The sequence below is a fragment of the Oncorhynchus nerka genome, linkage group LG9b (genome assembly GCF_034236695.1).
Source record: "Oncorhynchus nerka isolate Pitt River linkage group LG9b, Oner_Uvic_2.0, whole genome shotgun sequence".
NCBI lineage: Eukaryota > Metazoa > Chordata > Actinopteri > Salmoniformes > Salmonidae > Oncorhynchus > Oncorhynchus nerka.
Window position 1 is genome coordinate 15,683,969 of NC_088424.1, and position 17,879 is coordinate 15,701,847.

The 17,879-nt window shown below is 43.6% G+C and overlaps 1 protein-coding gene across 2 annotated transcripts in view; it reads left to right on the forward strand.

Annotated features, from left to right (window-relative positions):
• Positions 1-17,879, forward strand: part of LOC115114339 (ephrin type-B receptor 1) — a 341,327-nt gene that overhangs the window by 156,117 nt on the left and 167,331 nt on the right. For both annotated transcript variants that reach the window (XM_065013371.1, XM_065013372.1), the window contains exon 3: positions 2,149-2,830. In XM_065013371.1, coding sequence (XP_064869443.1) covers positions 2,149-2,830 — 682 coding nt within the window. The remainder of the gene's footprint in view (positions 1-2,148; positions 2,831-17,879) is intronic.

Here is a 17,879-nt window from a genome sequence, read left to right on the forward strand (position 1 = left end):
AAAAGTGCATATTAGACCGAGAGCCTAATTCTTCTTTGGTAGTTCTTTATGAGTTTTAGTTGGGAAAACGATCTCTCTGCAGAAGCAACAGTTACAGGGATGGCAAAAAAAGCAACATCAGGGAAACAAACTGGGCAGAAGGGAGTTTCGCATCAAATACAACAGTTCTGTAACATCTTTAATTGAGCCTCTCATTGTCCTCAATTGCCGGCCTCAACACACATTAACTGTATAGGAAGCTCTGGGGAAAGGTTGTCTGGATACTGGACAGTGAACTTCGACCTTGCGGATGTGTTCCAGAGAAACTGCGTTACTCAGTGGCATGCTCTTTAAGACATAGACTGGTAGAAAGGGAACTGTCATTTTAGGAAGTCAGTTGAGTCCAAATTAACTTTCCATATCCCTGCCACAAGTTTGTCTTCAAAACTCAGAGTTAATTTATCTTCAGCTGCTTCGAATTTACTGATAGTTTCATTGTTTATATCTAATCTTCGTGTTATTTTTCCATACCTTTTGCAAAGCCGGAAAAAGTTCTATTTATATTTTATATTTTATATTTGAGATTCTTCAACGTAGCCACCCTTTGCCTTGATGACAGCTTTGCACACTCTTGGCATTCTCTCAACCAGCTTCATGAGGTCGTCACCTGGAATATATTTCAATTAACAGGTGTGCCTTGTTAAAAGTTAATTTGTGGAATTTCTTTCCTTAATGCGTTTGATCCAATCAGTTGTGTTGTGACATGTTAGGGGTGGTATACAGAAGATACCGCTATTTGTTAAAAGACCAAGTCCATATTATGGCAAAAACAGCGCAAATAAGCAAAGAGAAACGACAGTCATTCATTGATTTAAGACATGAAGGTCAGTCAATGAGGAACATTTCAAGAACTTTGAAAGTTCTTTCAAGTGCTGTCGCAAAAACCATCAAGCGCAATGATGAAACTGGCTCTCATGAGGACCATCACAGGAAAGGAAGACCCAGAGTTACCTCTGCTGTAGAGGATAAGTTCATTAGTTAAATGCACCTAAGATTGCAGCCCAAATACATGCTTCACAGAGTTCAAGTAACAGACACATCTCAACATCAACTGTTCAGAAGAGACTGCGTGAATAAGGCCTTCATGATTGAATTGCTGCGAGGAAACTACTACTAAAGGACACCAATATGAAGAAGATACTTGCTTGGGCCAAGAAACACGAGCAATGGGCATTAGACCGGTGGAAATCTGTCTTTTGGTCTGATGAGTCCAAATTTGAGATTTTTGGTTCCAACTGCCGTGTCTTTGTGAGACGCAGAGTAGGTGAACGGATGATCTCCGTATGTGTGATCCCCACCGTGAAGCATGGAGGAGGAGGTGTGATGGTGTGGGGGTGCTTTGCTGGTGACACTGTCAGTGATTTATTTAGAATTCAAGGCACACTTAACCAGCATGGCTACCATAGCATTCTGCACCAATACGCCATCCCATCTGGTTTACACTTAGTGGGACTATCGTTTGTTTTTCAACAGAACAATGATCTAACACACTTCCAGGCTGTGTAAGGTCTATTTGACGAAACAGAGTGATGGAGTGCTGCATCAGATAACCTGGCCTCCACAATCCCCTGAAATCAACCCAATTGGGATGGTTTGGGATGAGTTGGACCGCAGAGTGTAGGAAAAGCAGCCAACAAGTGCTCAGCATATGAGGGAACTCCTTCAAGACTGTTGGAGAAGCATTCCAGGTGAAGCTGGTTGAGATAATTCCAAGAGTGTGCAAAGCTGTAATCAAGGCAAAGGGTGGCACTGTGAAGAATCTAAAATCTAAAACATACTTGGATTTGTTGAACACTTTTTCGGTGACTACATGATTCCATATGTGTTATTTAAGAGTTTTGAGGTCTTCACTATTATTCTACAATGTAGAAAATATAAAAAATAAATATAAATTCTTGAATGAGCACGTGTGTCCAAAATTTTGACTGGTACTGTATGTGGTTTCAGAAATGTGTTTACATAAAGAGTTGAGGTGATACTAACTGAGCGTCCCTCTCTTTTGGCATTGTAGTGTCAAAAACTCTTCGTAGCTGTGTTGTGACTTTTCAAGATACTGTATGTTTCTAATCATCCCCCCTCTCTCTGGTCTCTACTTTGTTTGTCTCACAGTGGGAGGAGGTGAGCGGCTACGACGAGAACCTCAACACCATACGGACCTACCAGGTGTGCAACGTGTTCGAGCCCAGCCAGAACAACTGGCTCCTCACCACCTTCATCGACCGACGTGGAGCTCAGAGGATCTACGTGGAGATGCGCTTCACCGTGCGTGACTGCAGCTCCATCCCCAACGTTCCCGGCTCCTGCAAGGAGACCTTCAACCTTTACTACTACGAGACGGACTCGGTTATCGCCACCAAAGGAACCGCCTTCTGGATGGAAGCCCCCTACCTAAAGGTGGACACCATCGCGGCTGATGAGAGCTTCTCCCAGGTGGACTTCGGCGGACGGTTGATGAAGGTCAACACGGAGGTTCGGAGCTTTGGCCCACTGTCGAAGAACGGGTTCTACCTGGCGTTTCAGGACTATGGTGCCTGTATGTCGCTGCTCTCGGTCAGAGTGTTTTATAAGAAGTGCCCCAGTGTGGTGCAGAACTTTGCCATCTTCCCTGAGACCATGACAGGGGCTGAGAGCACCTCCCTGGTCATCGCTAGAGGAATCTGCATCCCAAATTCAGAGGAGGTGGACGTGCCCATAAAGCTGTACTGCAATGGAGATGGCGAGTGGATGGTTCCTATCGGGAGCTGCACCTGCAAGGCCGGGTTCGAGACTGATAACGGGAACGTCTGCCGAGGTAAGGAGAAAAAACTGTCCATAACTATATGAATGTTGTTTGTGTTAGTTTTACAGTCCATCACCATTCCCACAACCCAATGGAAAATCCCGGGAACCTTGAAATAACCATATTTGGTTGGCTGTGGAATCAATTTCCATGGATTTATTCTGAATGTGTAGCTGTTTCCAGTTTGGGAATTTGATTTGTGTTGAACCTCAGTCCCAGACACGAGAGTTGTAAACAATGAATTGTCTTTCATATTTTAACACTTCACCATGACTGAAGACTTGCAGTCGATCTAATCACACAGGTTCTACGGGAATTGTTCTATTTTAGGTGAGGTAGGTGCATAAGAAGACACCATCTTATTCTTTATTGTAACAGGCCACTGCCGATTTCATAGCTCTCTTTCCTGACAATGCTTTGTTGAGCGTGCAGTATTGACTGTGTTTCATATATTTTGCAGAATGCGCTGCACTGTAGTTCTCCGTTGATTACATACATCTCAAGCATGATAGAGAGGCACATTATCATTGGTTCCTAATCTGTTGAGATGGCGAGGGCTGCTGCACTACAGATGCTGAGTGATGTACGGTGGTGTATCATTCAATAATGGAGAACCGCATGTTTGATTTTCCAAACCCAATAACAGACAGGCTACAGTTTGTAAGGCTTGGTAGATTAAGGACTGGGTCTGCGTTGCACAAAAAGTAATGTGTTGTGGTAGTGAGCTACTGTAGGGAATCTTATTTTTCTGCTTTCCTTATTTTTCAAATATTTGGTGGTAAAAGTTACCTGACATAACCTCTGGCTTTGGCTCTCTCCCACACACTCTGTCGGTCTCTTTCAAATCAAATCGAAGTGTATTAGTCGCGTACACAGATTTGCAGGTGTTATAGCAGGTGCAGCACAATGCTTGTGTTACCAGCTCCAACAGTACACAAGAATGTCATGCAAATACACAAATAGTAAAACAAATCTAAAGAATAAATCAAGAAATGACAGAACAAGTGCCAGAATCCAGAATATAAATACATGGTATGTATAGACCAGTGGAGGTCAGTGCCATTTAAGGTGAGGGAGGATGATCTTTTTTTCATCAGCATGGCCTTATTTCTATTTCAGCATGTTGGAAGACTGTCATTCATATTCCATTCACCCACTTCAATGTAACAGCGATAGGTTTAGGCTACTAAATGATACTTTAATTTTCCCTATACCCATCATGAGGTTGCTACAACCTAGCTTATGAATGAAAGTTTACAATGTAGGTGCACATATGTCGAGAGAAAATGTTTGTGACAGACAGTGACACGTGGACAGACAGGGACACATTCAGCACCACCTTGCACAGTCTTGCATGCATCTAGCTGATCTAGGTTGTAATCATTAGTACAACAGTTGCAAACAAGAGTTTCTATTGGACAAATTAATGTATTTTTATCCCCGTTTTGTTTGCTTCTGTTTAAGAAACATTTTTAAACAGAATCTGTGGAATGAATACACCCCTGATCACGAATAAACACAACTCACTTTCATAGAAGCCACATTGTATTCATTCTAGCCTCTATGCGCTCTCCTCCTCTCACCTTTTCCCTTTGTTTGTGGACTTCAATAAACAACACATCAGCTGTATGTGACCAGGCAAAAAAAAATCTTCAAGCCAAACATGTCATAATTGCTACATCGTTGTCCCCATATTAGCTAAGGTAACGTCCTAGTCAGCATAGCTAATAGAACTAATGCGTTAGTAAACCCGCTACAATCATCAAGTAACGTTACAGTGTGCAGCCAGTAAGCAGTATAGTAGTTGCACCTGGTGGGCAGCAGTAGCAATAAATCAATAAAACCAAAAGCTTAGCTAACATAGCATCCCTCTGTTTGAGCCGGGTGTTTGAGTAACTAAACTAGCCAGCTAGCTAACATAGCATCCCTCTGTTTGAGCCGGGTGTTTGATTAACTAAACTAGCCAGCTAGCTAACATAGCATCCCTCTGTTTGAGCGGGGTGTTTGATTAACTAAACTAGCCAGCTAGCTAACATAGCATCCCTCTGTTTGAGCCGGGTGTTTGAGTAACTAAACTAGCCAGCTAGCTAACATAGCATCCCTCTGTTTGAGCAGGCTGTTTGAGTAACTATACTAGCCAGCTAGTTAACATAGCATCCCTCTGTTTGAGCCGGGTGTTTGAGTAACTAAATTAGCCAGCTAGCTAACATAGCATCCCTCTGTTTGAGCCGGGTGTTTGAGTAACTAAACTAGCCAGCTAGCTAACATAGCATCCCTCTGTTTCAGCCGGGTGTTTGAGTAACTAAACTAGCCAGCTGCATTTGCTAGCTAAGTAAGTGAAACTGACACTGAAATGACAATCTCTCCCTCACTCTCTTGCTTCTCCTTCATTTGTTAAGAAATTATTTTGTTGGAAACTGTTCAGCTATTGTCTTTCTCTCCCTTTGAGTCAATTACTCACCACATTATGCTCTGCAGTGCTAGCTGGCTCTAGCTTAGGCTTTCAATACTAGATTAATTCTCGTATCCTTTGATTGGGTGGACAACAACATGTCAGTTCATGCTGCAAGAGCTCTGATAGGTTGGAGGCCGTCCTACAGAAGTTGTCATAATTACGGTGTAAGTCTATGGAAGGGGGTGAGAACCAAGAGCCTCCTCGGTTTTCTATTGAAGGCAACGTACCAAGAGGAGGACGGAAGCTAGCTGTCCTCCGACTACACCATGGTGCTACCCTAGAGAGTGTTGTTGAAGCTAATGTAAAACTTAATTGAAAAAGGGTGTGTTCTAATCAATTATTTGGTGACGTGAATATATTTAATATAGTTTTATCTAGAAAGAATAACTTTGTCGATGTTTGAGGAGAATGGTTTACCCTTTCCTGCTCTGAGGAGCCTCCACTGGTATAGACAGTATATCATTTGTAAAGGAAATCTAATGTACAGTAGTAGGTATATTAGGATCTCTCTCTCTCTCTCACACACACACACACACACACACACACACACACACACACACACACACACACACACACACACACACACACAAAGACATGTCCAAGTCCAACAGGTCTGCTTCACCTACCACCACACCGCATCACAGACAAAGGGTATACATACAGACATTGCAATAGGTCCACCAGGTATGTCAAACACACACACACACACACTCACACACACACACACACACACACACACACACACACACACACACACACACACACACACACACACACACACACACACACACACACACACACACCAAGTATAAAATTAGTTCAAGGTCTCTGATGATAGATAATATGGTGTGCTCAGCCCTCCCAATACAGTGCCTTATTGGGTCCCTCTGGAGGTGTGAGGGAGAATGTGTGGAGCGGAGATAAGATTGATTGACGCCCATCTGCTACGATCAATACATAGATATGAGGGCAGTGTGTGTGGGTGTGCGCCTGCCTTTGTACTGTACTTTGCTGTCTCCTGCTCTACACACACAGTCCTTGGCCAAGTAAAAGATGACTTTGATTTGCTTGAACTTGAACAACTGATACGGGATCAAATATGTCATAATTTCACTAATGGTGAAGGTTATAGTTCCGTTAAAAGATAATCAGATCCTAGATCTGTGGTGAAAGGCAACTTCTGCCTCCAGTGTTTTGATCCTATTTAAAATGTACCTAGATCAGATCCAACCCCAGGCAAGGTCCCTCTTATCAATACAGATGCTGTGATTATGAACTGTGCTGAGAACGACTGTGTAGTCACACAGTTTTACTCTCTGAAAAGAACTCAGAAGAGCAGCTCTTCCTCCAGACACAAAGTTACTCTGACAACATTGTGCTGAGTGGTGATGAAGCCTGTCAAAACAACTATTCAAAAACAGGGTTCAGTTCAACAGTGTGAATGAATACGGCTTTTAAACATAGTAGGTTGGATAACAATGCTTTGAATACACACACCGCAGACACACACCTCCAGCTATCGCTCTACCATCTCCCTGTTCCTTATATCTCCTTCCTCTTCCACATTTGTCTCTGTTTCTGCTATATCCTCTTCTTTCAAGACAGTTAAAAGAAAGGCCTATGCACTTGAGCAGAACTAAGGATGCAGATAGAGACAGTGATGCCCAAAGCCTCTCCATCAGTTTGTCTTAACAGACAGAGATGAAATGGGTGAGAATAACAACACAAGCCATCTGTATTAGGATTGTGCTATACACTGAGCAAATCCCATTGGCTTGGACAGATATACTGTACTGAATAGATCCCTTTCCATTGCTACCTATCTCTCTCTCTGTACCTTTCTCTCTCTCCCTCTCCATCTCTCCCTCTCTATACTGTTTTTCCTCTAATCCTGAGAGTAATTGGAGCATAGGTGCCCCGTTGTTTTTGGAGGAGGTATGGGGGTTGTTTGCAGGGGGTTTCACACACACGCACGCACGCACACACACACACACGCACACACGCACACACACACACACACACACACACACACACACACACACACACACACACACACACACACACACACACACACACACAAAGACACATAAACACACACACACACACACACAAAGACACATAAACACACACACACATACACACACCTACCCCGGTAGGCAGGCATTACAAAGCCCCTTTAAACGGAAGAGGCGACGTGGGCTACCGCTAATTCTCACAATCCCCCTGACTCCCTTCTTCTAAGTGGCCTCAAAAAGTAGACTTCCTGCCGAGCTGTCTCTCAGAATCTCTCTCTATCTCTCGCTCTCTTTGCATGTCTTTCTCACTCTCTCTCTCACACTCGCTCTGCCTTTGTATTTGTCTCTCTATCGCTCTCTCTATCCTTTTTTTGCCCTCTCTCTTTCTCCCTATCTCTTTCTGTCTTTTTTCTGCTCTCTCTCTCTCTCTCTCTCTCTCTCTCTCTCTCTCTCTCTCTGATTTAAAAGCACAAACTGTGGGAGGTATGAAAAACAGGATCCAGGTGACTAGAGGAAGGACAATATAGGAGTGTTCATTATAGAAGGAGAGTAGACAGTAGACTTGGGCGGTATCAGATTGTCATACCCTCATACGTTCGGAATTACCAGCACTGAACATGTACTATGAAGATTAGCAATGCTAACAAGTAGGTCAAATCCCATAGCTAACTAAATGCTAAGTAGCACATTGGAAACATTGTATACAGTCACGGACCTAAAGTATTTGCAGGACAGATTTCCCAGCTCATAAAGTTATACACGTAACTAAAATATGCTACTCACAGTTAGCTACACGCACAAAACAACTATTAGACTGCAAGGCTCCAGGGGGGGATTCTCTGCTGTTATCAAGAGAAGCTGGATTTTGGAGAGAGAGAGAGAGAGGGAGAGAGAGAGAGGGAGAGAGGGGGAGAGAGAGAGAGAGAGAGAGAGAGAGAGAGAGAGAGAGAGGCAAACAGTCTGTTGGTCATACTGATATCCATCTGGAGACAGATAGCGTGACTAAAACTATTCTTTGAACAAAGAGAGAGCAGAAGTGGTACACAGACACACAAACACACGCAGATGCCGTGACTGTAAAGTAGTCTAAGCACTCTGAATGCTCTCCATCTCCCCTAATAACCCAGTCTCTGATGTTTGAAATAGAGGGTTGCCCATCTCCAGTGTGAGTCTCTGTAATGACTCAAACGAGAGGCAATCCCTGCCTTTTATTTTCCACACAATCTACTTTCATGGATCTTGTAATCCGTTATTTAAACAGGGAAATGTGATCTTAAAGTGCTTGTAGAAGCCGAGCAGTTTGAGCAGCCAATCAATTAGAGGTCAGTGAAACAAGATGGCCTCCGAATGGAGCCTGATGTAATTGCCCATTAGAGATGACGGAAAAGGAACAAAAAGAATATGAGAGCATGCAATTTCATGCTGAAATAATTCCCCTCGTTGAGGGAAGCACTGAGAAGGTAGAGAGGGAAAGGAGGACTGGGAGGGAGAGGAGGGCTGGGAGGGAAAGCTGAATGCAGAATGGGCATTCATAGACGGAAGCTTGTCGATTGTGAAGGGTGTGTTTTGTGTGAAGTGGAGTGGATTATTTCAGCGTGTGTGCATTAGAGCTGGGCGATACATTTACAGTATGGCTGTCGTCGACAAAAAAAAAAATTCTTGGAAGACCGAAAGTTGTCTGTTCTTTCGACCAATCGATTGCTCGAACGTGTATTTTTCCATATATAGACACACCCTATGTGTTTTAATAAAATCAACTATATGCATTGGTCTTGTTTGATGCGTTAAGTTTACGGATGGATGCCTCAAGAGGGGGCCAGAGATCTAGATAACCAGAAGAAGAAAAACGTAACCTGACCCAACTATTGTCCTCCTGCTCCTGCGGGCTTTTGCAGATTCTGCCATCACTCACCTGATGTTGCCGGGAATTGGATACATGAGGAGACGTTTCCACTGGATCAGAACATTTTTCCCTTCCACACTGAGTGGTCATCGAAAGGTCGAAAGAGCTGGAAAGAATGTTCAAATACATTGATCAACTATTGTAATTCTCAATGGATGTAAAAACAGACATTGTTTGCTGGCTGTTTGAGGTGAAGAAAACATTACTTTATGAAGCTCCACATGTCATTAGTGGTGGTGTGTTAAAAGAAATGACCGTAACCAGGCGGTGAACCAGGCGGTGATGCAACCAGGATGCTCTCGTTGGTGCAGCTGTAGAACTTTTTGAGGATCTGAGGACCCATGCCAAACCTTTTGAGTCTCCTGTGGGGAGTGCACCAGTACCTCCTGCAGCAAAGCACCCCCACAACATGATGCTGCCACCCCCGTGCTTCACGGCTGGGATGGTGTTCTTCGGCTTGCAAGCCTCCCCCTTTGTCCTCCAAACATAACGATGGTCATTATGGCCAAACAGTTCTATTGTTGTTTCATCAAACCAGGGGACATTTCTCCAAAAAGTACGATCTTTGTACCCATGTGCAGTTGCAAACTGTATTCTGGCTTTTTTATGGCGGTTTTTGGAGCAGTGGCTTCTTCCTTGCTGAGCGGCCTTTCAGGTTATGTCGAAATAGGACTCGTTTTTACTGTGGATATAGATACTTTTGTACCTGTTTCCTCCAGCATCTTCACAAGGTCCTTTGTTGTTGTTCTGGGATTGATTTGCACTTTTCGCACCAAAGTACGTTCATCTCTAAGAGACAGAACGCATCTCCTTCCTGAGCGGTATGACAGCTGTGTGGTCCCATGTTGTTTATACTTGCGTATTATTGTTTGTACAGATGAATGTGGTACCTTCAGGTGTTTGGAAATTGCTCCCAAGGACGAACCAGACTTGTGGAGGTCTACAATTCTTTTTCTGAAGTCTTGGCTGATTTATTTTTATTTTCCCATGAGGCACTGAGTTTGAAGGTAGGCCTTGAAAGATATCCACAGGTACACCTCCAATTGACTCAAATGTTCCAAGCTGTTTAAAGGCACAGTCAACTTAATGTATGTACACTTCTGACCCACTGGAATTGTGATACAGTGAATTATAAGTGAAATAATTTGTCTGGAAACAATTGTTGGAAAATGTTATTTTATTGTGTCATGCACAAAGTAAATATCCTAACCAACTTGGCAAAACTATAAGTTGTTTACAAGAAATTTTAGGAGTAGTTGAAAAATGAGTTTTAATGACTCCAACCTAAGTGTATGTAAACCTTCGACTTCAACTGTAATTTCCTGCAACCTGCCTCACCCAATATGGTACAGATCTGCTATTTTATTCCTTATAACTGGAACTTCTATCAGAAGCTAGCCAGCTAACTAGCTACTAGTCGTTGTTAGCCACGGCTAGCGGCCACCCCCCCCCCCCCGGCATCAGTCAGCCTTAGCTCGGACAACACCTGCCAGTCTCGCACGGCTGGTATTTGCGCTAGGCCCAAGTACAAGCTAATTCTAGGGCTACAATACTTCCTCTGCCAATTGGCCTGGACCCTTTTTTGTCGACATGGAGCCCCGCCAATCCATCACGACTGGACTGCCGAGGTGATTGCCGATGTGTTCTCAACAGGCTATTCTGTTACGATATCGCCACAGAACCATCTACTAGCCCCTGCCCGCAAAAGCTTTTCTGAATGTCCCCTGCTCGCCCAGCTAGTGTCCCCTGCTCGCCCAGCTAGTAGTGACAACCGAACAGCATCCTGACTCATCTATTCCTGCTCTTTTGACCCTATGATCACTCGGCTACACAGCTGATGCCCCCTGGACTGTTTCAATAACATGGTACCTCATTTTGTTTACCTGTCGGCCCCAGCCTCGAACTCAGGTCCTGTATGTACCTAACTGCCCCGCTCTGCCCATTCATCGCCATTTACCCGTTGTTGTATTAGCTCTCCTGATCAACACCTGTGATTGCTTTAGGACTCTCTCTAATGTCAATATGCCTTGTCTACTGCTGTCTTGGCTAGATTTGATTGTTTTATTTAACTGTAGAGCCCTCAGTCCTGCTCAAAATGCCTTAGATAGCTCTTTCGACCCACCCACACACATGCTGAGACCTCATCTAGATTAATTGATGCCTCCAGAGACGAAACCTCTCTCATTATCACGCAACGCAGAGGTTTACCTCCACTGTACTCACATCCTACCATTGTCTGTACATTATGCCTTGAATCTATTCTACCGCGCCCAGAAACCTGCTCCTTGTATTCTCTGGCTCCAACGCACTAGACGACCAGTTCTTATAGCCTTTAGCCGTACCCTTATCATACTCCTCCTCTGTTCCTCTGGTGATGTAGCCCCCAGTTACAGTCCTATTCGCCAGGCGCTATCATTTGTTGACTTCTGTAACCGTAAAAGCCTTGGTTTCATGCATGTCAACATTAGAAGCCTCCTCCCTAAGTTTGTTTTATTCACTGCTTTAGCACACTCTGCCAACCCTGATGTTCTAGCTGTGTCTGAATCCTGGCTTAGGAAGGCCACCAAAAATTCTACCACATTTTCCGCCAAGATAGAACTGTCAAAGGGGGTGGAGTTGCAATCTGCTGCAGAGATAGCCTGCAGAGTTCTGTCTTACTATCCAGGTCTGTGTCCAAACAATTTGAGTTTGAATTCTACTTTTAAAAATCCACCTTTTCAGAAATAAGTCTCTCACTGTTGCCACTTGTTTACATACCCCCCTCAGCCCCCAGCTCTGCCCTGGACACCATATGTGAATTAAATGCCCCCCATTTATCTTCAGAATTTATACTGTTTGTTGACCTAAATAGGGATATGCTTAACACCGTCCTACAATCTAAACTAGATTCCCTCAATCTCACCCAAATTATCATGGAACCTACCAGGTATAACCCCAAATCCGTAAACACGGGCACCCTCATAGATATAATCCTGACCAACCTGCTCTCTAAATACATCTCTGCTGTCTTCAACCAGGACCTCAGCGATCACTGCCTCATTGCCTGCGTCAGTAATAGGTACGCGGTCAAACTTCCACCCCTCATCACTGTCAAACGCTTCCTGAAACACTTCAGCGAGCAGGCCTAATCGACCTGGCCCGAGTATCCTGGAAGGATATTGACCTCATTCTGTCAGTAGAAGATGCTGGGTTATTCTTTAAAAGTGCTTTCCTCACCATCTTAAATAAGCATTCAAGAAATGTAGAACCAGGAACATATATAGCCCTTGGTTCTCTCCAGACCTGACTGCCTTTGACCAGCACAAAAACATCCTGTGGCTTAGTGCATTAGCATCGAATAGCCAGCCCGATACGCAACTTCTCAGGGAAGTTAGGATCCAATATACACAGGCAGTTAAGAAAGCAATGGTTTGAAATTTGCATCCTGTGGCATCCTGTGGCACAAACTCCAAAACATTCTGGGACACTGTAAAGTCCATGGAGAATAAGAGCACCTCCTAACAGCTTCCCACTGCACTGAGGCTAGGAAACACCGTCACCACCGACAAATCAACGATAATTGAGAATTTCAATAAGCATTTTTCCACGGCCGGCCATGCTTTCCACCTGGCTACCCCTACCCCGGTCAACAGCTCTGCACCCCCCACAGCAATTTGCCCAAGCCTCCCCAATTTCTCCTTCACCCAAATCCAGAGAGCTGATGTTCCGAAAGAGCTGCAAAACCTGGACCCCTACAAATCAGCTGGGCTAGACAATCTGGACACTCTTTTTAATATTATTATTCTGACTTAGAATATATGGACAACTACAAATACCTAGGTGTCCTCTCCTTCCAGACTCACATTAAGCATTTCCAATCCAAAGTTAAATCTAGAATTGGCTTCCTATTTCGCAACAAAGCATCCTTCACTCATGCTGCCAAACAGACCCTCGTAAAACTGACTATCCTACCGGTCCTTGACTTCGGCGATGTCATTTACAAAATAGCCTCCAAAACTCTACTCAGCAAATTGGATGCAGTTTATCACAGTGTCATCCGTTTTGTCACCAAAGCCCCATATACGACCCACCACTGCGACCTGTATGCTCTCGTTGGCTGGCCCTCGCTTCAAGGATTGACTATTTTGAAGAATCTCAAATATAAAATATATTTAGATTTGTTTACCACTTTTTTGGTTACTACATGATTCCATGTGTTATTTCATAGTTTTGATGTCTTCACTATTAATCTACAATGTAGAAAATAATAAAAAATAAAGAAAAACCCTTGAATGAGTAGGTGTGTCCACATTTTTGACTGGTACTGTATATATACTGTAAATATTTGTTACTGCTTGACTAAACAAATCTTGATCGACCAACAGCTGAACGACCAAACAATCGACCAGTCGACTATTTGGGGTCACCCCTAATATACTGAATTAATGAGATCAATTCAAAGGTAAATTTAAATTATCCTTTAAACTACTACTATGCATTTGATGGTTGTAGCCAGCAATTGTCCCATTACCAATCACTCATATTAGCAAACACATTTCATTTCTCACGTCACCCCGCTCCTCCGCTCTCTCCACTGGCTTCCAGTTGAAGCTCGCATCCGCTACAAGACCATGGTGCTTGCCTACGGAGCTGTGAGGGGAACGGCACCTCAGTACCTCCAGGCTCTGATCAGGCCCTACACCCAAACAAGGGCACTGCGTTCATCCACCTCTGGCCTGCTCGCCTCCCTTCCACTGAGGAAGTACAGTTCCCGCGCAGCCCAGTCAAAACTGTTCGCTGCTCTGGCCCCCCAATGGTGGAACAAACTCCCTCACGACGCCAGGACAGCGGAGTCAATCACCACCTTCCGGAGACACCTGAAACCCCACCTCTTTCAGGAATACCTAGGATAGGATAAAGTAATCCTTCTAACCCCCCCCCCCCCCTTAAAAGATTTAGATGCACTATTGTAAAGTGGCTGTTCCACTGGATGTCTGGACGCACCAATTTGTAAGTCGCTCTGGATAAGAGCGTCTGCTAAATGACTTAAATGTAATGTAAATGTAAATGTAAATTTCAAACTTCTAGTGATTAGAGCGTTGGGCCAGTAACCAAAAGGTTGCTAGATCGAATCCCCGAGCTGACAAGGTAAAAATCTGTCGTTCTGCCCCTGAGCACGGCAGTTAACCTACTATTCCCTGGGTGCCTAAGACATGGATGTCTATTAAGGCAGCCCCTCGCACCTCTCTGATTCAGAGGGGTTTGGTTAAATGCGGAAGACACATTTCAGTTGAAGGCATTCAGTTGCACAACTGACTAGGTATCTCCCAGCAAAATGCTCACGATAAGTGGTCGGTATGGTCGGTGTTGAGCATTTTCACTTTATTGTCCCAGCTCTAGTCTGCACATACAGTTGAAGTCGGAAGTTTATCCCCATTCCGGGTCCGGGAGCGTAATCATTGCCTGACACTAATTAGCATAACGCAACGGACATACATTTTCCTAGAAAATCTTCCTATTCATGTAAATCACAAGTGAAATATATTGGAACACAGCTTAGCCTTTTGTTAATCACCCTGTCATCTCAGATTTTCAAAATATGCTTTACAGCCAAAGCTAGACAAGCATTTGTGTAAGTTTATCGATAGCCTAGCATAGCATTATGCCTTGCTAGCAGCAGGCAACCTTGTCTCGAAAATCAGAAAAGCAATCAAATTAAATTGTTTACCTTTGATGAACCTTGGATGTTAATTTTCATCATAGGTACACTTCAACTATGACAGACAAAATGAGAAAAAAAATCCAGAAAATCACATTGTAGTATTTTTAATGAATTTATTTGCAAAATAGATGGCTTCATAAGGATGGATAATTTGTGGATATATTTAAGCAACATCTGAAGACATCAGTCAGGAAGTTAAAGCTTTGGTCACAAATGGGTCTTCCAAATGGACAATGACCCCAAAGTCAAGGTATTGGAGTGGCCATCACAAAGCCCTGACCTCAATCCTATAGAACATTTGTGGGCAGAACTGAAAAAGCATGTGTGAGCAAGGAGGCCTACAGACCTGACTCAGTTACACCAGCTCTATCAGAAGGAACGGGCCAAAATTCACCCAACTTATTGTGGGAAGCTTGACCCCCAGTTAAACAATTGAAAAGCAATGCTACCAAATACAAATTGAGTGTATGTAAACTTCTGACACACTGGGATTGTGATGAAAGAAATATAAGCTGAAATAAATCATTCTCTCTACTATTATTCTGATATTTCACATTCTTAAAATAAAGTGGTGATCCTAACTGACCTAAGACAGGGCATTTTTACTAGGATTAAATGTCAGGAATTGTGAAAAACTGAGTTTAAATGTAATTGGGTAAAGTGTATGTAAACTTCCGACTTCAACTGTATGTGTGTGCTGAAACAGGTCACCCTTCTCCCCAGTTTTAGTAAGTGACTGTGAGCAGACTGAGGTCCAGTACCCTTCTGTAACCTGCCTGTATGTATCCAGCCTGTTGTATGTACCCTGTAGCCTGCCTGCTGTGTATGAGCCAAGGGCCTGTGGAGAGGTTTAAAGATGAGTCCAGCGTGCCTCTCTCATTACCCCACCATAACTCTGACAGCTCCCTTTGCCTCGCCTCTCAGCTGCGTTTGCAATCTGCTAAATATTTGATGGCCTCCTTGTTGAAGCGAACAAAGATGCCTTTTCGAAACGCACCCTCAACTCACTAGAGTAAAGCTCATGTTTTATTCCCTGCTGTAGTTGTAGGTGTGTGTTTTTTTTTGGGGGGGTACTGTAGCAGTTTGTGTGAGGGATATTCTCTGAAGTAGTTGTTAGTGTGTTTTCCAGCGAGAAAGAGGTCCATGATTTGGTTATGTGGCCATTGCTGCGACCTCCAACTGGTGTTGACCTCCAACTGGTGTTGACCTCCAACTGTTTTACCATTTCCAACTGATTGACCCATGTGCTCTTGAGTTTGCATACAATCCATTAGTGTTTTGTAATTGAATATGTGGTTACGAAATAGCTGTATGTGTTCAGAATATTTATCACACTTGGTATACGGAGAGTCAGAAGTTCCATTTTTATTCGGCTATAACTGATCTGACATCCAATGGCTTCATTGAAGCAGATGTCAATATCATGTGCATAGTTAAAACATTTTTTATAGCACTTACTTCCTGATGACAAGATCATGGATTACTGTTTAAAAATGTACAGCATGTGTATCCCGCATAGTTGATATCCACTACATGACCAAAAGTATCTTGACACCTACTCGTTGAACATCTCATTCCAAAATCATGGGCATTAATATGGAGTTGGTCTCCCCCATTTGCTGCTGTAACAGCCTCCACACCTCTGAGAAGTATTTCCGCTAGAAGTTGGAACATTGCTGCGGGGGACTTGCTTCCATTCAGCCACAAGAGCATTAGTGAGGTCGGGCACTGATGTTGGCCGGTTAAGCCCGGCTGATGGGGTTGAGGTGAGGGCTCTACGCAGGCCAGTCAAGTTCTTCCACACCAATCTTGATAAGCAATTTTGGTATGGATCTCGCTTTGTGCATGAGTTTGTGCATGAGGGCATTGACATGCTGAAATGGGAAAGGGCCTTCCACAAACTGTTGCCACAAAGTTGGAACACAAGAATGTTATTAAGTACTGTAGCCTTAAGATTTCCCTAACCTGGAACCTAGCCCGAACCAGTTGGCCTTATGCATTGCGGCAGGTAGCATTCTCCTGGCATCCGCCACTCCAGCCGATGCTTAGCATTGCAAATGGTGATCTTAGTCTTGCGTGCTGCTGATGGAAACCCATTTCACGACGCTCCCGACAAACAATTATTATGCTGACGTTGCTTCCAGAGGCAGTTTGGAACTCGGTAGTGAGTGTTGCAACCGAGGGCAGACAATTTTTATGCGCTACATGCTTCACTACTCTGGGGTCCCGTTCATAAGCTTGTGTGGCCTATCACTTCACGGCTGAGCCGTTGTTGCTCCAAGACATTTCCATTTCACAATAAGGAGCACTTATAGTTGACAAGGGCAGCTCTAGCAGGGCAGACATTTGACGAACTGACTTGCTGGAAAGCTGTCGCCCTTTGAACGTGCCATGTTGAAAATCTCTGAGCTCTTCAGGAAGGCCGCTCTACTGCTAATGTTTGTCTATGGAGATTGCATGGCGCGGTGCTCGATTTTATACACCCGTCAGCAACGGGTGAGGCTGAAACAGCAGAATTCACTCATTTGAAGGGGTGTCCACATATTACTGTATACTGTATATGTGTACGTTTCAGATGTGGCCCCTGAATAACGCTTGCAGCGTGATATTTGGATATGGGCAAGGAAATTATTTTGAAAATTGATAAGTAGCTTCAAAGAAATGTCTTCAAAATGTCTTCTTTTCAATTTGTGTTCACAAAGTGGTGGGTAGGCAGACACATTGGTGTTGTGGACTCAACTCTTCCTGACAGACAGCTCCCTGTCTACCAGTGGTTATGCCGAAAACAGCATACGATTGATACACTCCCTTCCGTATTTATTTGTGTTCATTTGAATCTATAAATGTGTTCATTTGAATCTGTACTACAGCATTTTGGATTTGAGATCAAATGTTTCATATGAAGTATGAAATATAATCTTTTATTTGAGGGTATTTTCATACATACAGTATCTGTTTTACCATTTAGAAATGAAAGCAGTATGTAT